Consider the following 25,486-nt stretch of genomic DNA (forward strand, 5'->3'; position numbering starts at 1 on the left):
CACATTTGTATGTGGTACAGATATAAAAAAGATGCATAGGAATGAAAACAGTCTCAGAGCAATAATTTCAGGAAAGGCAATTTCCGAGTGAGGAAGTGGGGACAGGATTGTGGGGGCACACTGGGTGCTTCAAATACATCTGAGGTGTTTCTTAAAAAAAATAAGCAGGACAACAAACGTTTGACAAAAGTGGGTGGGAAGCACAGCATGCTCCTGATAACCATCTGTGTACTTTCCTATGCTGACCATGTTTCAAAGTTCACTAAATGTGGGGAGAAGGCCGGGCATGCACATCTTACAACCTTCGCAGAGGGAGATGGGAGTGTGTAGTCAGGCAGGGAGGAAGTATGGGAAATTCATCTCTGAAAGGACTGAGAAGTAACAGAATCCTGCATGTATCCTGACTCAGCCAAAGGAGCTCCAAGGCAGAGCAGAGGCAACTCTCTGACGAACGTCTGCCCAGCATTGCCCGCGGTGAACCGCTGCACCAGAATCCCTGCCTTCGCAGTGCGTGGTTCCTGGGGCCCCCCACTATCTGGGCTGCAGGAGGCCACCATACCTTGAAGTTATCATTAGCCATTATCCCTCCCGCATCACCCTGTGGGACTAGGACATAGTCGTGAAGCGTGGGGTGTGGGCAGAAGAGAAGCACGCGCGGGGTCTGGGAGTCCTGGTAGACCCGCCCGCTACAGGGGGGTCTGGGGTAAACATGATGCCACGGGAAAGCCTGGCCCCTGGTCCGGGCCCTGCTTGGTCCCCCAGGTGCAGAGCAATCCTGGGAAGCCGCTAATCCCCCCTGAGTCTCTTCTTTAGTAAAACGAGCCCTCCACTGCAGGTGGGCGGTGGGGGATTCAGGGAGATAACAGACACAAGGTGTGAAGGAATGAGTCGAGTTCCATCTGAATCCCACCGTGGGTTTTCTTTCTGGCCCACACTCTGGAGGGACAATGCAGACGCAGCGGGAAGAGGCCTGGGACAGAGGTCGGGCTCTCCAAGCGGCATCAGGGCAGGCGGAGCTCAAAGACAGGGAAGTGTGGTGGCGAGAGAAGGAAAGATGCAGAAGGAAAAGAAGGCACGTGTAGAATGCGTGGGACGGCCCACTTCCCCGGAGCAGCACACACAGGAGGGTTTTCCTGTTGCCTAGCTTCTCTACACGTGAGGGCTGTTTTTTCTCTGAGACACAAAAGTGGCACTCGGGAGTTTAGAAGCCCCTTTCCCCACCCCGATGGAAATCGTACAGAACAGTGACTGAGAACCCTTGTCCTCGTCCCACAGCACTGAGTTCAGCAACACGCCTGGACCAAACACAAGGGGGCCCGTGGAGGCCGAGGAGATGCCCCGTGTGCTGCACTGAAATGCACCCAGCAATAATGCGGTATAGTGTACAAGAGTGAGTTTGATGCTCTCAGGCAATGTTCTCAGCAGCCTGTGCTCGGGTCTGCTCAGGTCTGTTTAAGACTGAACCTGAGGGAGCAGGGCAGTTGGGCTTCCAGAAGGTTGTGGTCCTCATTCACTCCGACCCGGGATGATGCAGGATCTTAGGGTGCGGGAATGTGTCCTTCCGGCTGTCCCAGGAAATGTGCCATGCATCCTGGCAGCACTGCTTCCCTTAGGGATCCTTCAGAAAAGTGAACCCAGCTCGATTCACTGAGGCCACGCCTGGGGTTTCTGGGTCAGTCCAAGCCCTGCTCAAACACACTAAGTCCTCTGTGACGTTTCCTCCCAGAAAGCTGTTGAATGGATGCTTTTGGAGGAGAGAGAGAGAGAGAGAGAGAGAGAGAGGGAGGGAGGGAGGGAGGGAGAGAGAGAACATGGCCCTAAGAGGATAGGATGTGTTCATTATGCCTTTTTAAATTATCAGGACGAGCAAACTGGTGGATTAGAATATTCTAAGGTACTTATTCATCTTCTTTGGAAGCCTTTTACAAATCAGGAAACTCACAATGACAGGACCTCTGTGCTCTACTGTACTTGATGTTTCACCCTCAGGTGGGTAGCTAGAACACTGAAAATGCCCAAGAGGACATTGGAGTACATTCCTCATTTCCCAACAGGAAAAAAAGCAGTGGAATCTGAGATATATGACGATATAACACCGTTGGGTTGGTTTCTGACTGGCTGAATAACCAGAGCCAAGGACTGTCTGTCTTCATGCATACTGCAGGACTTTGCGGTAGGTCCGCTTTGCTCAGTGGTTTAATCAATTACTTGTACAACGGTAAAGAAAAAAAAAACTGTGCGCTTGTCAGAATTTCAAATGACCCAGGCCTTGAGAGAAAAGCTAATGTTCTTGGTGATGTGCTTACATTTCACGTGAATACAAAGCTTCGTGTCAAGTAAGGTCTCACTTTATACCCCAGAATGACAACCGTGAGGAAACCTATGGTCTTACATTAAAACAATTCAAGTGCAGGAGGACAGATATCATCCCATGGCATATGAAAGCTAGAATAAAATGTACATAGGACTATAGACTAATGATTCTGCTAAAATGTTCTCTGCTCAGAGGTCCAGGCTGGGGGCAGGGCCAAGCCTAGAACAGGGAGACTGGGACACTTCACTCTTGTCAGATGGAGGCTGGCTGATTTGCGTGACAGAGAAGTGACGTCTACTTTCCATTCTGAACTTGAATTAGATATCTCTACGAGGTTAATATCTAAATACACCTTCCCCACGGTCCTGATGTATTTTCAGCGCCTGCGTGTCCGGCGCCACTACGAGTGAGAGGCCAGCTGCTGGTTAGCTGGCTGTTCTCTTGCTACATACACTGTGCAGTGCGCTAGCTCTCAAGTTCCTCTGAGTCTCCAAGCACATAGTGGCAAAACCAGACAAAAGAAAAACCAGTATATTTTGCTTGTGGGGCATTACTATCACATAGGTCTCAGAAGAAACCTGTCAGTGTTGGTGAGTCTTGCTAATTACCCTGCAGACCCTGACACACTGACAGCGGCTTCGCGTTGCGCTGCCCGGCCTGACCTCTAAAAGCCGTCCAACTGCTACACCAAACACGCTCCGGAGCGCCAAGGAAAATAACCCATTGGCCTATTTCCTGTGCTCCATCGGGGCACAGCACATAAAAGGAGCCAAAAGTCCTCCACAGTGGGCTTGCAGTCTTAAGGAGATCATTATTTTCTATGCAGACAGTCCAATATTTTTTCCAGAACCAATTTTCTTGCTGACCACACTGAACATTGAGAAATCAGTGAGAGCCTTCTTGGGAAAAGCTGAACTGGAGGAGGAATTTGGCTTCGGAACACAGGAAGCGGGTTTCGGCGCTGAACCCGGCCAAGAGAGAGCGGCGTCCGGGGCCGCGCCGCTCAAGGTGGGTGAGCGGCCTCTGAGACGGCGACCGCGCCTCAGGATTATGGGAGCCAGCGCAAGACTCCTCCACTGCTCCTCACGCCGGGGCCAAGCTAGGACGATACCCACGGACGTGCCTGCCTTTTCAGGGAAGAGGGGATCACGTTGGGAAAGGCCCATTCAACACTTTTAAGAAACCTTCAGTACAAACATATTTCATCCATTAGGGTAATGTTTTCCTCAGCCTTGTCCAGGAATAAATCCCAACCTTCTCCCCTTAAGATCCCAAAGACACAGCTGATTTGTTTTCAGTTGGGGCAATGAAATGTTTAAATGGGAAACACATGTCCGTTTGGTCAGGGGAGGACAGGCTAGGAAGCTTCTTGTTTATGAGTGGGCACTCAGCAGCAATCTGACAGCCACAGAAAGACTAAACAAGCAACTAGCAATTAACTCCTAAATAACAGTCCTTCCTGGGAAGACAGTGAATTTAAATCCGTGTAGAATACTCATTACCTAATAGGGCGTTTAAAAGGCTCTTTATTTCAAAAAGGAGGAAGTTAAAAACCGCCCTTAGCCGTTTCTCCTCTCTTCGCTGGGACACAAAGAATCCGACCTGACTGCCCCCTCCAGGTGCTCACCACCCAGCACCGCCACCTGTCCTAGCTGGCTGTGCCGCACGGAAATCTCTTCCCAGCGCTCCTGCGACCTCTGTGCCCTCTTCCAATCCAGCATCCCGAGCTAAATAGGCTGAGACGCCAGGCAAATGGGAAGAAGAATATGATCTCCCGAGAGAATGAAAATGAACAGACGACACGGAGAGGGAGCTGAGTCAGAAGAACCGTGCGACGCGGAGGTCAAGGCGGGCCTGCGGGACCAGGACAGGAGCGCGCAGGGGAGGCCGCCGCCTCACCGGCGCTGCCGGCTGCGTTCCCAGGCCGAGCGCGTGCTCGTGGCCTGTGCGCTGCTGCGAGTGAGTCATTCTTGTAGATAAAATCAATAATAGCAACTCTCGTCACATGGAGTCATACAAACTGGTCACTCTATGACCGGGGTTTCTAAAAATAACAGACTCGGGGAGCAAAATAAGCCTTCAAATTGATAATAATGACACGTGATTTCTGTGTATTGCTGTTAACCTTGTTAGAAGATCTAAATAAATATTATCCAATTACGTGTTTTCTGGTATTGTCCAGTGTTGGGATATTTGCCATAGGCTACAGTTCTTTTTAGTACAACCAAACTTAATATCTATTACTTGTTAATAGTAAACATTAATATACCCAATTAGGTTTTGTGGTATTTTCCAGTTGAAATATTTGCCACAGGCTTTCCTTTTAGTAGTATCAAACTTAATATCTATTATTTTAATAATAAATTCATAATTGACAATAGATATATTTATTAAATACTTTTTAGGCATCCATAATGAGTAAAGGGCAAAAATAATGTTGAAAATACTTTAAGAATAACATGACTTTGGGAATTCCCAAGATTTCCCAGGAATCCTGATTGCTTGTTTCTAGTTCCCTAAGATGAATACCTGCAGGAATCCGGAGCACTAGTTCTGGGTGAGCTTAATAGAAACATCATTCTAGGATGATTAATGGGCCCTCGTGTTCAGCGTCCTAGCAAAGAATGGTGAAAATGTTTTGAACTTGGGAACGAGAAGAGCTAGGTATAAGCCTCCCTTCTAAGACTTGCCTTGCCCTGTAGGTGCTCTTGGGAGAGCCACTTGGCCATGTGAATATACTAATACTTTACTGGATTGTCGATCAAATCAAGTACAGTCGGGAGTTTCACTTTGTATCATTTAGATATTCAAGAGTGGCATAAATGCAGGCAATTACCTCAAAGAGCCTTTGCTAAATTTCACGTGTACGTATATAAAGCTGCAGTGGAGGGCTTACTGGGATGTGGGTGGCAAGGGCTTTGTGGCCAGTTTCGAGTCTTCTGCTCCTTGCCAAGTGTCTTCTCTGTCTGCAGGACAGAGCGAGGAAAGGGGGCGGTGCACGGTTGACGGACTCGGAGGTCCTGCAGACTTCCGGTGACTGCCTCCGAGATTCAGTGGCCTTTCCTTTTCAATCTTAAAGAAATCCTACCAGCCTAATGGCAAACACAGAAAAAGGGATCAGCCGGAACAGAAGAGCAAAGGTCAGGGGTGGCCCACGAATGCCTCGCCAGCGCTGAGCGCCCCTGGGCCACGGTGAGCACCCGGTTTTCCCCACTGTTCCCAAACTTCAGGGCTCCCAGCACCACATTACACTTCCTGCAGCATCTGCATACCATTTGTACTCTTGTTTCCTTACTACTTTTCTTTAACTCAGGCCATTTCTTAACTTAGCCCTGTCCCAAACAATAATAAACATGAAATTATTGACTGATGTGCAGATTCTATTTCCCTGGAGCACATCTGCATAACCACTACACAGATCATAACACACTGGTACGTAACCACGACACTAAACAAATGCGCCATCTGAAGTCGCCTCGACTCCTGCCAGACCACCCTTTGGGAAAGACTCCCAAAGATCGTGTCCACCGAGTCTACCGACAAAGCCCAAAGGAAAGGTATCTTGTCTTCACGGCGTGGAGGGAACAGACCCGGGCAGTTGGACACACCGGGGATACCCCCCGACCGCCTCTCAGCAACGCCCCCAGCTTGGTTTAACGCTCTACTATCACCTTGATAATTTTTAATAATTTTTGGACAGAAGCCCCATGTTTTCATTTTGCACCAGGTGCTGCAAATTATCCATCCTGTCCTGAAGGGGAAAAGGCACATAATAGGGTTGGCATCTGGACAGGGTGCTGTTGTCACCCTGAAGTTTGTTTTTCATTAACCACTTTTTGCAGTGAGTTGTTAAGCAGTTATTATTAGCAAAACCACCACCCCAAAACTATGTAAGACATTCATGGAAGAGAAAAACATGTTAGACGTTTATCTTTTCTTGGAGCTGGTAGCCAGGTTGGAGAGTTAAGACGATGTTCATTCATCCTTTCAGTGTTCCATCATTAAGAACTACCCCGTACGGCATGGGTAATAATTGTAACAGCAGTTTAGAGAAGAAAGGCATCTCTGAGGCAGGAGCAACTGCAGAGAGCATGAAGGGGAAAGATTTGAGCCAGCAATGTCTTGTTTTAGAAACATTTATGCTAAGTCTGTCCTGTAAAACCCCTTACAGGTTAGTCCCGACACCTCTCCCCAGCCTCTTCATTAACAAGTTTCCCCCAGTACAAACCTGTCCCTAAAATTTACAAAATACAGGTCAAGAGTATCAGTGGAGGCTGACATACAGTGTATTTACATAGTTAAAAGTTATGAAGCAAGGTAACAACGTGTCAAATAAGACATGTGACATAATCTTACACTGACTATCCTACCTTTAGAACCACCTGCAAGGCTAGGTTCTAATTTCGCTTTCCTGAACCCCTGGGAATTCCACTCTTGCTCATGGTGGATTGGGGATGGCCAGCTCCACCCCTTCCCTTTCCATACCCAGCTCCAGCCAGTGTGTGAGAGCCTCAGACATACCACGTGGTGCATGGACTCCAGCTCACACATTAAAGCTCGCTCACCACTCTTAACTCTGCGTAGGTGAAGCTCACAGCCGTAGCACAATCTAGCTTTGGAAGATGGATTTCAGGGAAAGAAAAGTGCAGGACCTCAAGCATCATTTGGGGGCTGTTTGGGCAGGGCATTCTGGATCCTAGGAAACCAGACTGCGGTCTGCAAAGGGAAGGAGTGGCACGGGGGTAGGGGTGAGGGGCTCTGGGTGAGCATGTCCTCCTGCCTGTGGACCTCCTGTTTCATGGAAGGTGTGTAGTTGGAAGGGGCTGAAGCCTGGACCTGTAACACCCAGGCCTTCAAGCAGGTGTACCACCCCATGCTCACCACCTCCTCCGTCTCCCTTTCCTAGAAGGTGTTTTTAAGTCTCTGTCTCTCTGTTCATCACTGTCCCACTTTCCTCCTCACCTGGAACACACCCCCCTCCTCTGTTTAGCATCGCATGACCCTGTTCAAATATCACCCATCTTTGAAGATCTGCAAGCTCTCTTAGGCACAACTAGCTCGTTTCTGCTTTGCATTCCTGTGGCGTTTTGTTTATGCCTCTGTGACAGCCGTTACTGCCTTGTATTGGGATCACTGTCTTCCTCCCCTGGCCTGGGAGCGCTTTGTGCACGCTTGATCTCTTGTACCAACAGAGTGACTGGTGACATGGGCACTCCCTCCTACAAACATGACTACTGAGGAATGAATGAATGAGATGCACTCTCATGGCCCGTGCCGTGCCACGTAAATGTTTATTCATCTCAGAGCACTGCCGGTCTCCAAGAGTGGACGTCGGCATCTACGGGGCGCCATCCTGGTGAAAACTGGAAACACTCAGTCATCCAGATGTTCAGTGTCACGTGGCCGAAACCCCAGATGACTGACTGAATGTTTCAGCTTTCATTGGAATGATTGGCGTTGTGCGTATATGGCCTTGTGTTATCAGCCCTCGGACCCCCACCACAGTGGGCTCAAAAAGTGCTTCTTGCAGACCCAAATGCTCAGCGGAGCTGCTAATGGGACGCAGCGTCCTTCCTCATGTGCTGCTCCTGGGAAAGCTGACAAGTTCAGTGCCAAAGGTGACTTCAGTGCATCAGTCTTCATTGTCATTAGCAACTAGCATTTATTAGGCACTCACATGTGCAAAGCACATTTTCAAATGAAAGACATCATGATGAACGTTAGCGGACGAGAGTTTTCTTTTAAGCCATGGAATCAACTTGCCTGCCGCCTATGAAGCTATTTTTTTTTTCCATGAGAATTCTGCCTAAAGGAAGTTCAAAGCATGTACGACATTTCGATTATTAAAATCTCACTCATTTCATGGAAGTCTGTTTCCCTAATTTCCCACCCCCTGTTATGTCTTTGTCTTTGATCCCAAACTCTATTTATTGAATGTGCATTTGTTCATTATTTGAAATATTGTGAGTTTGTTTGTAACAGTCTGCCTGTTAGCACAGTATGGCTGAAGGACACTGACAGTCGGAAGCCCCGGTTCCACCTTCTCGCTGTCACTTGGTGAACTGAGAAAAAGCATGCAGCCTCTCAGCAGCTCAGTTTCCTGATTTGCAACTAGCAACACCTTCCTTACAGAGTTGCTGGAAGAATGCATGAGACACCCTTGGAAAAACACAGTACGTAAAACCAGAGACTAGGGCTCATCATTGTTCACGTTGGTGCCAGGGACCAGCTCTCTTCACAAATAAGTGGAGATGGTACCCGAGCAATTGTCCTCTGGGTGTCCAGATGTATCAGCAAAATGATGTGTCCATAAAGCTTAAAACGCAGTGATGATTGTGGTGGGTAGGAAACAGGGGTTGGCTTTTGAACACAGATGGGAAATTCAAGGCCTGAAATTTTCCAGAGGTTTCCAAGGAGATGCCGGGACTTTTGATGCAAATTCAAAAACTCAGGGTTCTCCTTTTACTGGACCCTCCCCAGTGGTTGTCCTGCTGTGTGGGGTTATCAAGTGAGACCTCACTTCTCATGTGCTGTTACGGGGCTCCAACAAGGGAAGAGCTGAGAGCATCCCGAAAGCAGCTTGGCCATGTGTCCGCATGGTACTACCCAGCCTGGCCACAGGGGGGGCGCTCTGCCATGGCCGTGGGCCAGGCATTGCCATCCCGTGGGGTGCTGTGATAAAAGGCCAATAAGTACAGAACTGTCCCCTTTCCTTGAAGCAGTGACATAGGCAAATGTGCCCCAGTGGCCTTGTCTAACACACACGTTGGGTCAGCCATTTCCCTCAGCGTTTAGGGAAAGCGGAGAACCTGGAGATTTTAGAGGCCCTGGATTGAGGGAGAAAATACGCACCTACGGAGAACTGATACTCTCAGAAAAGATACCCCTCAGACTGGAACCAGGCCGGGGAGGCCCAGATGGCCGAAAGAAGCAACGTTTGGGCTGCACAACAATACCACACGGTGGCTCCGGAGAGAACTGCAGGGGCGACGAAGCATCCAAAAACCCGCTCCCCCCCACACCCGGACGGTGCCTTGCTCCAGTGCTGCGGGAGTTCCACAGAAGTGGGCGGCGCGAAAACTGAAAATGTGCTGAATAGCAGAAATGGCTTCTTCAACATTTCAAACAAATACGCTGAGCGATTATATTTTATGGAGCCTTCTCTGCTGGTCCTCAGGTGGGCAGCAGCTCCCCGCACCAGGAGTGGGTGGGAGCGGTCCCCTTGTCTTTCTCGCCTGGGTGGTGGAGAATCCACTGAGGACAAGGCTGTGTCCTTCATCCCTGGCCGGCAAGCTGGCGCAGTGGAGAGAGCCCCTGGGAGACACCAGCCAGTTTCAGGGTCAACTGTGTGACCTTAGGGAAATTATGCGCAGTGGCCCCCATATTCAGGGGTGTATGTTCCAAGACCCCCAGTGGGTGCCTGAAAACACAGACAGCACCAAACCCTACAGATACTATGTTTTTTCCTACACATACAGACCTTTCCCTTTATGTATTAGGCACTGTAAGAGATCAACAACAATAAGAACAATTATAACAAAATACTCTAATACAAGTTATATGACTGTAGCCTTTCTCCCTCTCTCTCAAAACATCCGGTATTTTCCATTTAATGTTTCCAGACCACAGCTGACCACAGGTAACTGAAACTTCACAGAGCAAAACCACGGATAAGGGGGACTACCGTTCTTGCAGACTCAATTTCCTAATCAGAAAAGTGGGGCTCAAAATAACTACTTCACAGACTCATGGCCAGGAGGATAAGTTCATGGGCAAACAGAGCCTAGTGCACAGCAGATACTCAGTGTTTGCTGAGTGTCTGCCTCTGCAAACAGCTGCTTGTATTTTTGCTTTTGAAACCTATGACTGCAGTATTTTTCACACAAATTGCATTAAAAAGGAAGTATTAAAATAAAATTCTCCCCTTTTATACCCTTTTGTCCTTCTTCTCTCCTGTCTGCCCATCAGGAAGATACTCCCTGTACCGTGTTTCTGTCACTGTTCCCAGCCTGTCTCTTTGACCTCTGGTTTTGCCACACGTGACAATATGCTCCTAGATTCACAACTTAAAAATATTTTCTTAACCTGCAGCTTCACCAAGAAGGTCCTCTGGGATCCAACCTGTACCCTCTTGCACCTCCACCGCAGAGCAGTCCTGGCTGTCTTCCCCCAGCCAGAATGGAACCCTAACGCCGGAGCTCCGCCAGCCACTGAGGGGTCAAGAGAAGCGGGTGCTCAGGCTTGGAGGACCCACCAGCCCTTTCCGCAGCTCTGACGCCATACACATGCGTGGGCAGGGCAGTGCCGGAGTCTGGGAAGGGAGTGCACGTTCGGGGCGTGGTCAGAGACGAGGGATAAACACATGCAGTGCGCACAGAATCCATATACACGCGCAGGTGAGCGCCTGCTGGCTGGATCAGGAGGCGGGTCAGAGCCCATGGGAATGGTTTGAAATTTAAGCAAGAAAGCAGTTTTTAGTTACTTTAGAGAGGAGAGTTATACAGTAACAATACCTTATGTATGTACTTATGTAATATATTTCTATATTAATAATAGCATGCTAATTAAAATAGACCCCTGGAGGACCAGCATTTGATACCCTTTAAACTTAGTTTTTGTTACCACCTGAGTTTAAAAATCTGTTAAAAAAGAGTTTATTATTCTGAGCATTCACGTCCCTCACTCTTGAGTTACAGCAAATTATTCAAGCTCGGGCCACGGCTTCTTGCAGTGGGCAGTTGTACTTTAAAGAGCGCTGGCTCTGTTCTCTACACAGAGCTGGGAAAGAAAGGGCGCTGGGTGAAAATGGGACGCCCAGCGGTCCCCGCGACTGCGCCCGGTCGGAACTACTTTTGAGCTGGATGAAATCGCCCAGCTCTCCCGCTGCACAGACTCTCGGCCTCGAAGGTTCCAGAATATGGCGCGGCCTGCATGCTCTGTGCCTCTGTCCGTGGGCTCTCCTGTCTGCAGGGAGAGCCCACATCGGTTTCCATCGGGACATTTGACTGCTCATGCTGCTTACTCAAAACACCTTTTGCCAAGTTCATCCTTCTTTCGGGGGTGCTTGTATTGTGTCTTTATCATTAACTCCCTGTTCATGTAATTCTTAGTAATTAAACAATTACTAATGGCTCAGTATCAGTTCCGCTGGACTGGAAGCTCCTTTAGGGCACAGATCACGTCTTCCTAGAAGTGAACGATGAATTCCATCCTTGTAAGCGCCTGTTATGTCTTTTTTAATGTTTTAAAATTGATTCCAGAGAGAGGGCACGGGAAGGAGAAAGACAAGGAGAGAAACACTGACATGAGAGAGAAACACTGACCAGTTGCCTTCTGCACGCGCTCCAACTGGAGACCCAACCCACAACCTGTTATGTTATTTAACGCTCGATAAATGTTTGACGACTGAAAACGTGCATGGAAGAATGGTTGAAGGCTCTCTATGAGCAAGGCACCATAATGAATGCTGCGTGAATAATCAAAAAGAAGTATATGCTCGATAAAACTGGATTCGTTCACGTGTTCCTACTTCAAAGTGTTTCCCTGCTTCGCTGGAAATCGCTGGCAGAGTCAAAGCAAATGGAGCCTGACATCTCGGCTAAGCACCGCGAGCAGCTGCGGGGTGACGGGCCGAGAACTCGACGGGGATCAGAGGCCCCGATTCCCAGGGCGGCTCTGACGCTGGCTTTAGGACTGCGGCCACCTTGAAACTTCTCCGAACATCAGCATCCTCGTCTGTAAAATGAGGTATTTAGATTATGTGGTCTTTCAGGTCCCTTCCAATGTTAACACTTCATGGTTCCAAAACACTCTGGAATCATCAGAGGCGCCGTCCGGCTCCCCACCGAGGGGTGCCGAGGAGAGCCACGGGTGAGTTTCGGGATGGCTAGAACTCTTAACTGGACAATATAATGGTTCACAAGTGAGAATAACAAATTACGATTCTTTTTTTCCGTTGCCTGAGGCCAGATGATTGGTTCTGCGAATTATGCACTGTTCTCAGCTCAAAGTCCCAACAAGTTTTATGCCCAGCTGTGGTTCAGAGGGCAGCAATAAACACGTATTTTCTTCACTTTAAATGGAAACTATGTGCCCGGCGCTGATGTAGCAGGCATGAGGAAATGCACTTCTTCTTCAATCTAGATGAAAACTATGACATACTTCAGCTTAGGCTTCCACCAATGTGCAGGGAATCACTTCTGGAATCATGAGAAACAGAAGAAAAAAAATAATAACTCTGCACAACTTCAAGCAAATTGGAATTGATATTTGTTGCAGAGCCTGGAGACTCGCCTCTTGGCAGAAGTCGATTTTTTCCCAGTTGGTCTCAAAAACCTAATGATATAACACAACAGCTGGCCTTGTAATTCCTAATGGTCTGCATTTGCCCCTGACGTTTGAGTGACCGTGACAGGACTCCAGTGGGGACCTCGCCAAGCCTCAGAGGACAGTCTTGTTCTTTTTTAAAAGTCACACACTGTCTTGTGCACACATGCCCATGACTAAGGCGCTGGGATCAACGGGGACGATACGCAGAGCAAATAAAGGGAAGGTTTTATTCGCTCAGAGCAAGAACTAATGTCTCAGAATCCAACTTCCTTATCCATGCCCGACTGTGCCTTTTTTCCGCTGTCGCAACAGGAGGAGCTGGAATCGTGGAAAAGCTGTGGTCTTTAAAGGCAGGTGGCTCTAGGCTTCAGCTGGCTTCTCAAATTCACCCGCCAAGCGACCACACAGAATTTACTTCACCTCTGTCTGTTTATTCATCTGTGAGATGGGGATGTATTTCTGTCACACGATGTTGTGACATGGGTGTTTTGGTGGGTAGAGCACACAGGTGGTGCGTACGTTCCCAGTGTGATTGTCCAGGTTCCGTGCTGTGTGATGGCAGTGAGGGTTGCCATCTCCAGCGACTCAGAGGTGTTGTTTTAGAGTGGAGGATGGAATGTCAGTCGCAGGTACAGAAAGCTAAGCAGCATAGTTAAGAGACTGTCACCTGTAGGCAGGGGACCGTGGTCCGTTGCATCTTGGGAAGGAGACTTCGCAGGGCTGGCTTTGTGGGTGTGCTTCCCGTGCAGCTGCGGGGGCCCCGTGCTTGGTTTCATGCTGGCTGGGGGCACCCTGAAGTGCTTGACCATGTTTGTAACGAGGGGCCCCGCATTTTCGTTTTGCACTGGTGCCTGCAAATTACGTAGTCAGTGCTGGGGTTAGGGAGCAAACTCGGTGCTGTATGCGTGCTTACTCAGACCTGTGGAGAAGGATGTAGAGGTGAGCTGGAGGTATACTCCACCTTATAATGAGTATTAGCGTTTGTGCTTTTGGTTTCAAAGGATAAAGCTAAGTCTGAGTGGTTCTACAGAGACTAAATGGGATAGGTTCCACATTTACATATGTAAATATAACAAAGATTGGCAAGAGCATTCACACAGTAAATGTAAGGAAAAATGAAATAAAAGTTCTCAAACCAAAAGCCTTTCTCACCGAGGCTGTCTGGGTTTGAATCCCAGCTCCGCTCACTAACTGTGAACTTTGTGGGGGTTGCTACATGCGACTGTGCCTCAGGTTATCATGTACAAGGTGGTACAGTAGCACTCTCACTGGGTTGTCATGAGGGTTCAGTAACTTATCACATGTCAAGTGCTAAGAACACTGATTAAAACAGTGTTCCCTAATCATTACCTACTATTATCATCTAAAAAGTAGAACTTAGCAAAGTTCCACTTTTATTTGAAAGGAACATCTACCTGCAACTTCAAGGGATTTGAAAAACTTTCAGTCCAAAATAATACAGATAACTTTGAATTTTTGACACTTTTTTTAATAGATGAAGGGAAGTACCGACAGATAGCTTAGGAACTGGGAGTAAACTTTGAAGGACCAGTCATTCATCTATACATGTATGTATGCATTCATTTATTCCTTTAACAGTCACTCACTGAGTACTTGTCCCATGTCAGGTTCTGTGCTAGGTGCTAAGAAATTGGTGAAGCTGTCACTCTCCTCCAATAACTCATCAGGTAATAGCATATGAATAAAATCTATGAGAGGGTAAATACCAGGTATAAGGGAATCAACATAAAGAGCCCCTGAGTCATTCTTGAGACATAGGGGATTAGAAAGGGCTTTAATGACAAAGGAAGACCTGAGATGAGATCTAAAGGGTCCTGAGGAGTTAACCATGTGAAAAAGGAAGGAAAACACAAACGAAGTCCTGAAATTGTTCATAAAAACTGCGCAAGGTCAGAGAGGGGCTGAACTGTTGACTCTGCAAGTCCCATGCAGGAGGTTGGACCTCATCCTGAGGGCATGTTGAGTCATTACAACTGTTAGCAGTTAAGGGACCTGAGTCAGTCCTGGTTTAGGAAATCTGCTCTGACTACAGTGTGAGTGCCTGGAAGGGGGAAATTGTTGTAGGCAGGAAGATGAAGGGCTGTATCATAATCCGGGTGAATAATTTTAATGTGTGGACAAAGTCAACAGATACCACAGAGGAAGAATCTGAAGGGCATTAAGGAAGGGAGAGGCGGCAGAGATCGGAATGAATGCTCACCAGGCTCTGAGCTTCGATCGTGGTCTGCTTGCCGATGAATCATAGGGAGCAGTGCTTACGAGGATGATGGGGCTGGGAAGGGTGAGGCTTAGAGAGTGATGGATCTAGATGGGCCTGGATGAGTTTCAGGCATCTTTGGAACATAACATGGAAATGCTCAATGGGCAGTTAGGTAAGTGAGTGAAGATTTGGGTGAGAGATCTTGGTTTGGGAAACTTTTTGAGAATCGTTAGCACAGACACGAAACATGAAGCTATAAAACAAAGGAAACATGTTCAGAGTGATAAATTACAAGACCCAGAAGAAAAAAGATAGGAAGTAACTTCCTTAACATGTGTCTTGACAATGACTTTTTGCATTCGACAGCAAAAGCAAAGGCAACAAAAGTGAAACAAACAAGTAGGACTACATCAAACTTAAACATTTCTGCACAGCAAAAGAAACCATCGACAACATGAAAAGGCAGCCTATGGAAGAAAATATGTGCAAACCACATATTTGATAAGGGGTTAATATCCAAAATATACATGGAACTCGTACAACTCAATAGCAAAAACCCAAATACCCCGATTTAAAAGTGGGCAAGGAACCTGAATGGGTATTTTTCTAAAGAAGACTTTCAAACAAGTCCTGACAGTGTGCTCCACATCACTGATCATGAGGGAGATGCAAATCAAAACCACAATGAGACGTCGCTTCACTTGTATTAAGAAGACTGTTATCGAAAGACAAAAGCTAACAAGTGCTGCTTGAGGAGAGTGTGGAGGAAAGGAGCCCTGGAAATAAAACTGGTGCAGCCACTGTGGAAAACAGTATGGAGGGTCCTCAGGAAGTTAAAAATAAAACTGCCACATGATCCAGCCCTGCACTTCAGGGTATAAATCCAAAGGAAATACAATCACCATCCGGGAGATATCTGTAGTCTCATTTTGTTGCAGTATTACTTGTAATAGCCAAGACATGGAAGCAACATAAATGTCCAACAACAGATGAAAGAATTAAAAAATGTGGTATATAAATATACAATGGAATATTATTCTGCCTTAAAAAAGAAAAAAAACCTGTCATTTATGACAGCATGGATGAATCTAGAGGGCATTATGCTAAGTAAAATAAGTCAGAGAAAAACAAATACTGCATGACACCACTTTTGTGGAATCTAAAAAAAAGTCAAACAGAAACAGTGCAGTGGTTATCACTAGGGGTTTGGTGGTGGGGACATAGACTCTGATAAGAGGGTAAAAACATTCAGTAATAAAATTAATGAGGAGTGAAAATTTAATATATGACATGGTGACTGTAGTAGATGATACTGTGTTGTATAATGAAAATTTGCTAAGAGAGTAGAACTGGTGTTTTCACCAAAAACAAGTAAATATACAGGGTGATGAACATGTGAAAAGGTTTGATCATGAGAACCCTTTCATAATACATATGTATATAACATCATCAGGCTGTACACTTTTAAATAGCTTACAATTTTATCAGTCAATTATACAGCAATGAAGCTAAAAGAGAAAAGCTATTTCTACAAGGAACCAAACTGTCTCCCATATTTAACTTCCTATTTGTAATAATAAAAAAAATAGCTTCATGATGGAAAGCGCTGATTTTTACCATCTCAACCAAGGGCTCAGATTCGGTATTACCAATAGCAAGACACCTGGATTTTATGTGCTACCTCAAGTAACGTGATGTGTTGGGCGCAGCACTCCCTACAAAATATTCTTACTGAACATGTTCAACCTGAAGCTAATTATTTCTTTGAACCCAACTTCCAGTTTATAGGAATACAAGAAATTAAAGAAGCAAGACACTTATCATCCACACAGAACAGCTCAGTCAGGCAAATTCAGATTGTAGTTTTACAAGACAACTAGCCCAATCTCTTTAAAATTCAGTATTATTTCAAAGAAAGCTGGTATGGGGGTTGTTCTCAATTAATGGAGACTAAAAAAAGACATAAAACCAGTGGAGTTTTGTTCTTTAGAAAAAACAGCAGATTAAGATATTTGACAATGTGAGAATATTTAAATAGGGACTGGCATGACTTTATATTAAAATTTATGGTTAATCTATCTAGTGCAATAATAGCATTATGTTTACAAAGGAAAATGTCCTTATTTTTAAGAGATGTAGGGATGTCTTCATTTTTAGGAATGTCACAATGTCTGCTTCTTACTTTGAAATGGCAAAATGTTAACAGCTGTTCTAGCTAGATGTTTCATCCATGAAATGTATTATATTATTCTTTCAACCTATTTGGCATATTTAAAATTTTTCATAACCCACTATTTGGTATAGGAGATAACTATTCTACTTAACAGTTTATTGTCTAGAAAATTGTCCTAAGAAATTAGTGATAAATAGTAACAAAAATTTCATCAAAATGTTTCTGGTGAAATAACATCAGTGTACAACAATTATAAATACAGATAAATAATCTCCGTATTCTCAGATGTAAAAAATTAATTTTAACAGGCTATTTTGGCAGGTTGACTCATTAATTTATGTAAAACAGCAAAGGGCAAAGAATAGCCCGGTTGTGTTTTAAAAAGAAAGAAAATACTTGTGGCTCTAAATATGAGATCAGAAAGTTATTTTGAAGCTAAAAAGGTACGGTGTATGGGTGGACTCATTGATAGAACAAATCAGACAGCTCACAAAGCGGCATGAACACAGGTAATTTTGGTACTTGATAACATGGGGAAGGAGAAACTATTTAATACATAGAACTTGGACAGCTATAATTCATACAAGAGGAAAAACAAAATTATGGTCCTCAAACTGAAATTATGGTTCTCAAACTGAAATTATGGTCCTCAAACTGAATTCATTTCAGAAGGCATCCGAGAAGCAATTTGTTTGAAAACTGAATCGTACTCATGCCCAGACATTCTCTCCTTGGTTGGTCACCTGAGAGATGTGTGACTGTCACACAGGTATCAGCATGAAAGGGTTGTCAGGGTGACAACTGAAGTTTTGTTCAACAGCTGAGACGCCTCTCCCGTGAACAGCTGGGTCAGGAACCGAATTGCTAGAGGCGGGAGACGTGTGAGAACCGAGATTTGACATCACACCGTACACAAGGTCCGTGATGACCTTCCCACCGGGAAAGCAGAGGATGAAAGTAGAGGGTAGCAGATACACGAGTAGAGGATGAGAACGATATTTATTTAATGGGGAGAGGACGATGAACAGGGCTTTCCAATTTTTAAAAAACTATTTCACAGTAATGTAACACTTTATACTTTACAAGGGGCTTAAATGACTATTTTTCAACCAGCTTTGTGCCGATAGGTAGTTGTTTAGATTATTAGGAAAGGCTTTGATCGACAGAAGTTAGTAGGTCACTTAGAAATCTGATCACTCAACTATTGATTCTTGAAAATCTCTATACCTATAAAATAAAAGTACTATTCAATCAGGGTTAGGATGGTGTTTTTAAAAAAGGAAACATAAGGAAAAAACTTAGAAAAAACATAGGAACTATCTGGGAACGGAAAGGTCTTTTAAAAAATGAAGGCAGCAGAATATCCCTGCCAATGGGAACAGGAATGACCGGGCGCTGCTCAAATTTGGGTGATTCGGAGTTAGGGATGGTGTAGGTATTCGCCAGGTGGCAAGGCCGTCAGTGCCCAAGACAATCAATTCCCCTTTAAAATCTTATAAGAGCACATCCCCCACCCCCTCTTCCATACACCCAGCAAAGAACGGTGCCAGACATTTTATCCTGCAAAGATTTATTCCCAATTTAAATCTTGGAAACTGCACACAGGCATAATTATTTTGGTCAATCAGGAGAAAGCTTACTGTGTTTCAAAACAAGTCATGCAAGGAAAGACTTAAGGAATTCCATTTTAGCCTAGAGATGTGAAATTGAAGCTCCCACCAAAGGATGCTTGGAGGCAATGTTTAGGGAAAGTCATGGCTTTGGCTAGACTCCTTCTGAGTGACTTACTCTGATGTCAGGTATGTGGTAAGGTCTGCAAGAATCCCATGCTTGGCACAACCTGGGTTCCCATGGTCTCAAATAACCATCTGGTCAGACACGGATTTTAGTTTCCCTGCACGTTTAGGTTTCCTTCCACTGTTGGCTTGGTCACCATTATTCAACTTACACATTTAAAATGGACATGTATCTGTTGGTAAGCAAAGAAGACCACAGAGAACATTTTTTTTTCTTTGTTTTTAAGTTTTTGGTCAGAATATTTACAACTAGGTGAATTCCAAGAGAAACAAAGATCTAAGCTAATGACTGTAGTTGCTGCTACAGGATTCAAATCCTTTGCGTGTCATCTCGGACTGTAATTTTGAAATTAGTGATCACATGGTGTCAAATAATGTGCGAGCTTCTGCCAAGCAAAGCAAAACTCAGGGATAAGGTAACAGTGGGGAGTGTCGCCAATCCAATGAATGAGCTCTGAGCAATACGGGATGCATTTTCAGCAGGGAAAGTCACAGCTGGTAGAATTTCAAGAACACTGGCGAACTGATAACCTGTCAAGTGTCTGCGCCAGTCAGTACGGCTTGGCCTTGAAGACGAAGTTCGGTGTGGCTGCAATGGCTGCAACGCCTGACACAGCCTGAGGTCGGGTTGCAGAACCAAGTCAAACGCAGCAGCTGCACGCACTGCTCTGGGAAGAGCGCTGGGGATATCTCCAACCCCGGGGTGCGAGGCGACGGGAGCCTCGTGGAGTAAACGAACAAGGCGAAGCTGAAAAAGGGCGAGGTGGCTGTAGCAGAAGCTCCTTCTCTCGAGCACAACAGGAAAGCAGACTTCCTTGTATCCTGTTCCCCACCAAGGAATCTGAGTTATGGAATCCACCCAGAGAGTACACTAGATAGAGGTTTAAGTTAACATCTGGTCATCAAGGGCACTGCTGAGTTTTAGGAAAGAAATAGGGGCTTTCCAAGGAGGCTCTGCATCCGAGAGGTTCACACACTAGGGCCCTCGACATCACAGAGATGCCGGTGATTGATGCAGAAGGTATAGGAAAACAGGAATGATTTGAAGGGTTGGGCGCAGGGCTGAGGAAATGATGAGAGATTCAACTCCGCGTGGTTACAGCATAATTCAGGAGGGATGTGGGTAATGGTGCGCGAGTGTTTTCAAGTTCCCGATGTCTGTGAAGGAGAACGATTTCGAGCTTTGAGAGCAATAAATTCAAGCTAATTATTAGGATAAACTTTCTGACAGTGTTATTTGTTTTCTTTGGGAGATAAACTGCTCCTAGTCTGGAGAAATGGGAAAGGTTAAGCCAAATACCAGCTGAGAGAAACACGTTTTATAATGGGATAGGGGTGTGGAGTCTAACACACCATCAATGGCAGGCGTGTGGCTACGACACCCATGTTTACTTTTGGGCTGGCTTTCACATGAACCCCTGGGCACGGCCGGGTTCAGGAGAAAGTCAGGTAAGCTGTACAATGTCCTCTCTGAGTGAGGCCACAGCCGTCAAGAGGGAGGAGCAGGTTCTTCTCTGACTCATCACGGGAAGTTCCCCCTGGGAGGCAAGAGCTAGGAATGAATGTGGGTGAACATGGAAGGAATCCATGAGGTAAGAATAGCTTCTTTGGAGGCCCCAGGTTTGTGGCTGCTTGTGTTCTGGGGTGACTTTTTGGTGGCCACTTCCATCTGGCAGCTGGATCTCCAAATTCAGGTAAAGGAGTGACAAGGGAACAAACAACAGGTCACCCTTTCAAGGTCGCCTTGGAGTCCCCGGCTTACACGGGTGCAGCCCTCACCCACCAGAGCATGATTCTGTAGCTTTCAGTGAAATGGGACCTTCTTTATTGTCTCTTATTACTGTTTCACTCTTCTGATTTTACTGTCACATTAATCAGAATGCTTTATAAACAATCATTCCCATGTTATTTTTCTTAATTTTTATTAGGTTCAGTCTGACATTAACCACGAACCCCTGGAAATAGGCATCCTATCACCACTTCCGTCTTAGTATATCCCAGACAAGATGTGCCTTCTTCCCTGACGGCGCCCACTCCTCTAGCCTTCACAGAACCTTTCCAATGCCTGTCACCCAGGTTTCACATCCTGACAGTCTCTCCGAGTCTGTGTCTGGGCACCAGTAGCTGTTAGTCGCTCACTCATCCAACACATCGGCACCCCATTCGAGTGCCATCAGCTTCCCCTCCGAACACTGCGATAACCTTCTCTTTCCCTCACCCATCACTCCTGCACCACACAGCAGCCAGAGCCGTCTTTTGAAAATATTACTAATATCAGGGCATTGCCTAATGCCCAGGGCCTTATCATATTTGGAATGATTCATTCCTTCACCTTACAAGGGCCCAGTGACACAGCCCCTGCCCCACCTCCAACTCCACTTTCTATTACTCCTTGCTCTGCACATTAAATCGGCAGTGGCTGTCTTTCTGCTCCGCCACCACACCAGGCTCAGTCCCTGCCAGAGTCATTGCATGGCCGTTCACAAGACCTGGAGCACTTGTCCAGACCCTCAGTTGGCTGATGTCGCCTGCCATTCAGGTCTCAGCAGAGACACTGTCATCTGCTCAGAGCAGGTGCCCCAATTGTCTTCCTCCCCTCCGGTTTTTATTGTTTTCAGTGACATAGCCCTTCACAGCTTCCATCACATCTGATACACTCTTTGGTTACATAAGCCCAGGAGAGCTGGGACTCTTCTCTCATGCTCAGCACTGCACCCAGAGGGCCGCCTGCAGGACCTGGAAGAAACATCTCCCCGGAGCCAAGGCCCGCACTATGCACGGGGCACGCCGACGCGAGCAAGGCAAGATGTCTTTACCGGAAACGTATCTGTGACCCGGGGGGGGCAGGGCTGCCTGAGCCCTGAGCCCACGAACCCACGGGGCCTTCAGGCTGCTGCGATCTGACCCACTGTCTCCTCAGACTCACACGTCCCCGCTCCGGAAACACAGCACCACACGTGTGTCCCGTTAGACTTGGTCGGGGGCGGCTCTGTCTCTGACTTAGCTCCACAGAGCGCTGCCGCCATCGTTTTGTGCTGCTTTCATGTTTCACCTTCGGCGCTTAATCACAAAGCTTCTTCTTATTGCTCTGTGTGTTTCAGTCTTGTCTTAACCGGACAGGCAACGCTCTGCACTCTCTTCACCCCCTTCACCGTGTTGCTCAGTGCAGAGTAGGTGCACCCGATACGCTCTTTGTGGGTTGATTTTCAACATTATCTTTCATCATGATTATGGTCACTACAGATGACCACTGGGAAAAAGGGAAATTTTGTTTCTTAATCTATTGCTTTCTTCTAGAAAATAAAAAAAGAAAAAAAAAAGAAAGAAAACTGTGGCTTGAGGGAAGCTGCCACTCACGGCGTTTACCGGAGAGAGCCGCGGCTGAGTCTGGAGGACGGGGCCCGGGCCTGCCTTCACTCCCCGGCAGCAAATAGGGTGAGAAGGCTAACGGGGAAATTTTTTAAATAATCCCTTGAAATGAAAATACATCTCAAATTAACTTGTGCTTCATATATTTCTTTAGAGTGAGGACGGCTGAAATTTAATCCGCTATCGTTTCCAATACACCCTGAATGGCATAAATCCTAACCAGATTTTAATTCATTTCTTTGAGGAAACTTTCTTCTTTATGTCTCATTTCCTGAGCCCTCCCCTGCAGTCCAGTTCGGAGCTATCCTGAGCACCGTTTTCAAAATTGATTTAATTGCAAACGTTGAAGACCACGTAAACTGTGGGAACTTATTACCCAGGACAATGTGTTCGTGCTCATAAAAGAGAAGATACATTGAATACAGTTCATCCGATATGCTCAAATATATACTCAATGTATTACCGAATGTGTTCAAAATATAATAATAATTAGTAAATCAATAGCAATGGCCATTTATTAAGGAAGCATTGTGTTTTAGGGGCAGGATGAGAAACTTTGTAGGCTGACTCCTTCCCTACTGTTCACGATTCTATGGGGTAGTTCCTACACCTATTTTGTACATTAAACAAGTGAGGCTTAGAGAGTTTAAGAAACTTATCAAAGTGAAAAAGGTAGAATTCCACAGGGCTCTTCCAGACTCCAATGTCTCCAGCCTTCGTGCCTTTGCTGTATGAAAGTGCGTTGAGACTGATGGGAAGTGCCCGAAAGCCACTTGCATGGGTACTTTGGAATCTCCCGGCACGCCTGGGGAGATGGGTGCGGTGATCTCAGTACGTTCTTTGCAGGGAAGTGAGGAGACTTTCGGAAGAAAATGCATCCTCTGGGAAGAAGGATCCAGGTGTAATAAAGTGGGTCAAATGATAAAAACTTACTTCTTGTAAAGGAAGAAAAATTCTAAATAGAGTGTGGTGTCCATCCATAGGAATCATCTGCCAAACTGTTCTGCACTGAACTTTAGACCAAAAACTAAGCACGGCATAAAAACTGAAAGAGCTATTTACTGGAATTTTTACAGAGTTTTGCAGCACAAGAAAAAGCAGCTTTAGGATCAAACAGGGGAAAGCAACCCCCTCGCTTTGCCAAAGAACATCAGAGAACTTTGAAAACTGTGAGAACTTGGGGCTTTAAAAAAAAACATGTCAAAGGCCACGGGAGCACGGGTGGCACCTGAAGAAGCTGCGGTGTGATGGCCAATTGTGTGTGACGCCCAAACAGCTGGTGAGCACGTTCCAGACTGCGTGGGTGGCGGTGCTGCAGAGGAGATGAGCATTTACCTGGGAGAACGTGGAAGGGCAGGTGGTCCTCCCCAGCGGTGGACACCCTCCAGGCCGCTGAGGCCCACATAAAACAAAAAGGAGGCAGGCAGGTGAGTGTGCTCTCTCTGCTTGGGCTGAGACCGCCCCCTCCTGCCCTCAGAGGTTGGCACTCCTGGTTCTTGGGCTGCTGGACTCAAGTGCCATGAAAATCCAGTGGAGAAGGGACAGTCTTTTCAATAGCTGAACATCCATATGCGAAAAATAATGAACTTCAACTTTAGCCTCATACCTTTCACAAAAATGACCTCAAATTGCTTCATAGACCTAAATGGAAAAAGGTAAAACTTTCAGAAGAAAATATTTGTGCCCTGGGATTAGGAAAAAAATTATTTGACCTTACACCAAATGCATGATCCATTAAAGAAAAAAACTGATGATAAACTGGACTTCATCATGAAAAATACTCGCAGAAGACATGTAAAAAGAATGAAAACACAAACTATGGACTGTAAGGAAACATTTGCAAATCACATATTTAACAAAGAAAATCGTATCCGGAATATATAAGAATGCTCAAAACTCAAGAGTCAAAACACAAACAACCCAAGTTAAAAGTGGATAAATGGTTTGAACAATCACTTCATTAAAAGAGGATACACTGATGTCTAAGAGGCACATGAGAAAAGCTTTCACATCCTTAACCACTGGGTTGATGCAAATTAAAACTATGATGAGCCAACACTAACTATACGGGTGACAAGGCTGCAGAACAAATGAAGTTCATTGCTGCTGGGAATGCACATTGGGACAGCCCCTCAAATTGCTACTCATAGTTTAGCAATCAGTACAAAGTTAAACATGCACTTCACATGTGACCCAACAATTTCACTCCTAGGTTTTTACTTTAGAGAAATGAAAACATGTTCACACAAAAAAATACTGTACATGAAGGTTTGTAGCAGCTCTATTCATAATCAGCCCCAAACTGGAAACAGCTCAATTGTTTTTTAACAGCCGAATGGATGGACAAACAGAGGCACGCCCAGATGGGGGAACACTGCTCAGCAATGAAAAGGAATAAACTACTGATACACGAGTTGGATGAATCTCAAAGTCATGATGCTGATGCAAAGAAGCCAGTGTTGAAAGGCCCATACTGTGTGATCCTATTGCCATGAAATTCTCGGACAGGCAATGGTACAGTGCGGAACAGGTCAGGGGTTGCCAGTGAGAGGGAGTGGGTGCAGAGAGGTGTCCCACACAGAGTTATTCGGGACGATGAAACAGTTCTGTGTTCTGACTGCGGTGGGGGTTACGGGAACCTACACATGTGTGAACACTGGTAGAACTGTTCATGGAAAAATCCAGTTTTACTGCAGGCCAATAACTAAAAAACTGTGAGGGCCAGCACCGTCCCAGGCACGCTGGTCACGCCGTGCTACCCTGTTTGTACTTTTGGTTGCTACATCGCCGTCCTTCCCGAAAGTGATCCACGCCCACTTCTCCAGTCTACTCCCCGAGAGCTGGCGTGCTGCTCCCTGTCTCACTGAACTGCTACCCAAAGGCACTCAAGACACCGCGTCTCCTGCACCGGAGGACTTCCTGACAGTTCCGGCTCGCCGCCCTGCCAGGCCTGGGCTCTCACAGCTCTTCCTGAGCCCTTCTTCTTGGCACGTCGTCTAACACTTCGATTGCACAAAAACTGTTTCAGGTGCGTGTATGGGTCTGTCATGGCCAGAAAGTTTTGTCCTCGAAAAGCATGCAGATAGAGGACAAACCCCAGACTTGCTGGAGCCAGAGTAATCAAAACGTTATGTTGAAAAAAAGAGCCAAAATTATTTCTATGAGTGTGAGACTTTCGGGAGAATAGCTTAGGACAAAAATACCAGTGTGCATGAAATTCCAGTTGTCTACAGAATGATTAATCACAAAATTTCATAGACGGATATACAAACACATAGCCTCAC

At 46.0% G+C, this 25,486-nt stretch overlaps 1 protein-coding gene across 1 annotated transcript in view; it reads left to right on the forward strand.

The window, feature by feature from the left end:
• The first annotated feature begins 4,096 nt into the window (after positions 1–4,096).
• Positions 4,097–25,486, forward strand: part of MROH9 (maestro heat like repeat family member 9) — a 128,162-nt gene continuing 106,772 nt past the window's right edge. The window contains exon 1 of the mRNA XM_045838364.1: positions 4,097–4,273. Within this exon, the coding sequence (XP_045694320.1) occupies positions 4,097–4,273 (177 nt within the window). The remainder of the gene's footprint in view (positions 4,274–25,486) is intronic.

This window comes from Phyllostomus hastatus, unplaced genomic scaffold (genome assembly GCF_019186645.2).
Source record: "Phyllostomus hastatus isolate PE091 unplaced genomic scaffold, TTU_PhHast_1.1 phas_contig_283, whole genome shotgun sequence".
NCBI classification, from domain to species: Eukaryota; Metazoa; Chordata; class Mammalia; order Chiroptera; family Phyllostomidae; genus Phyllostomus; species Phyllostomus hastatus.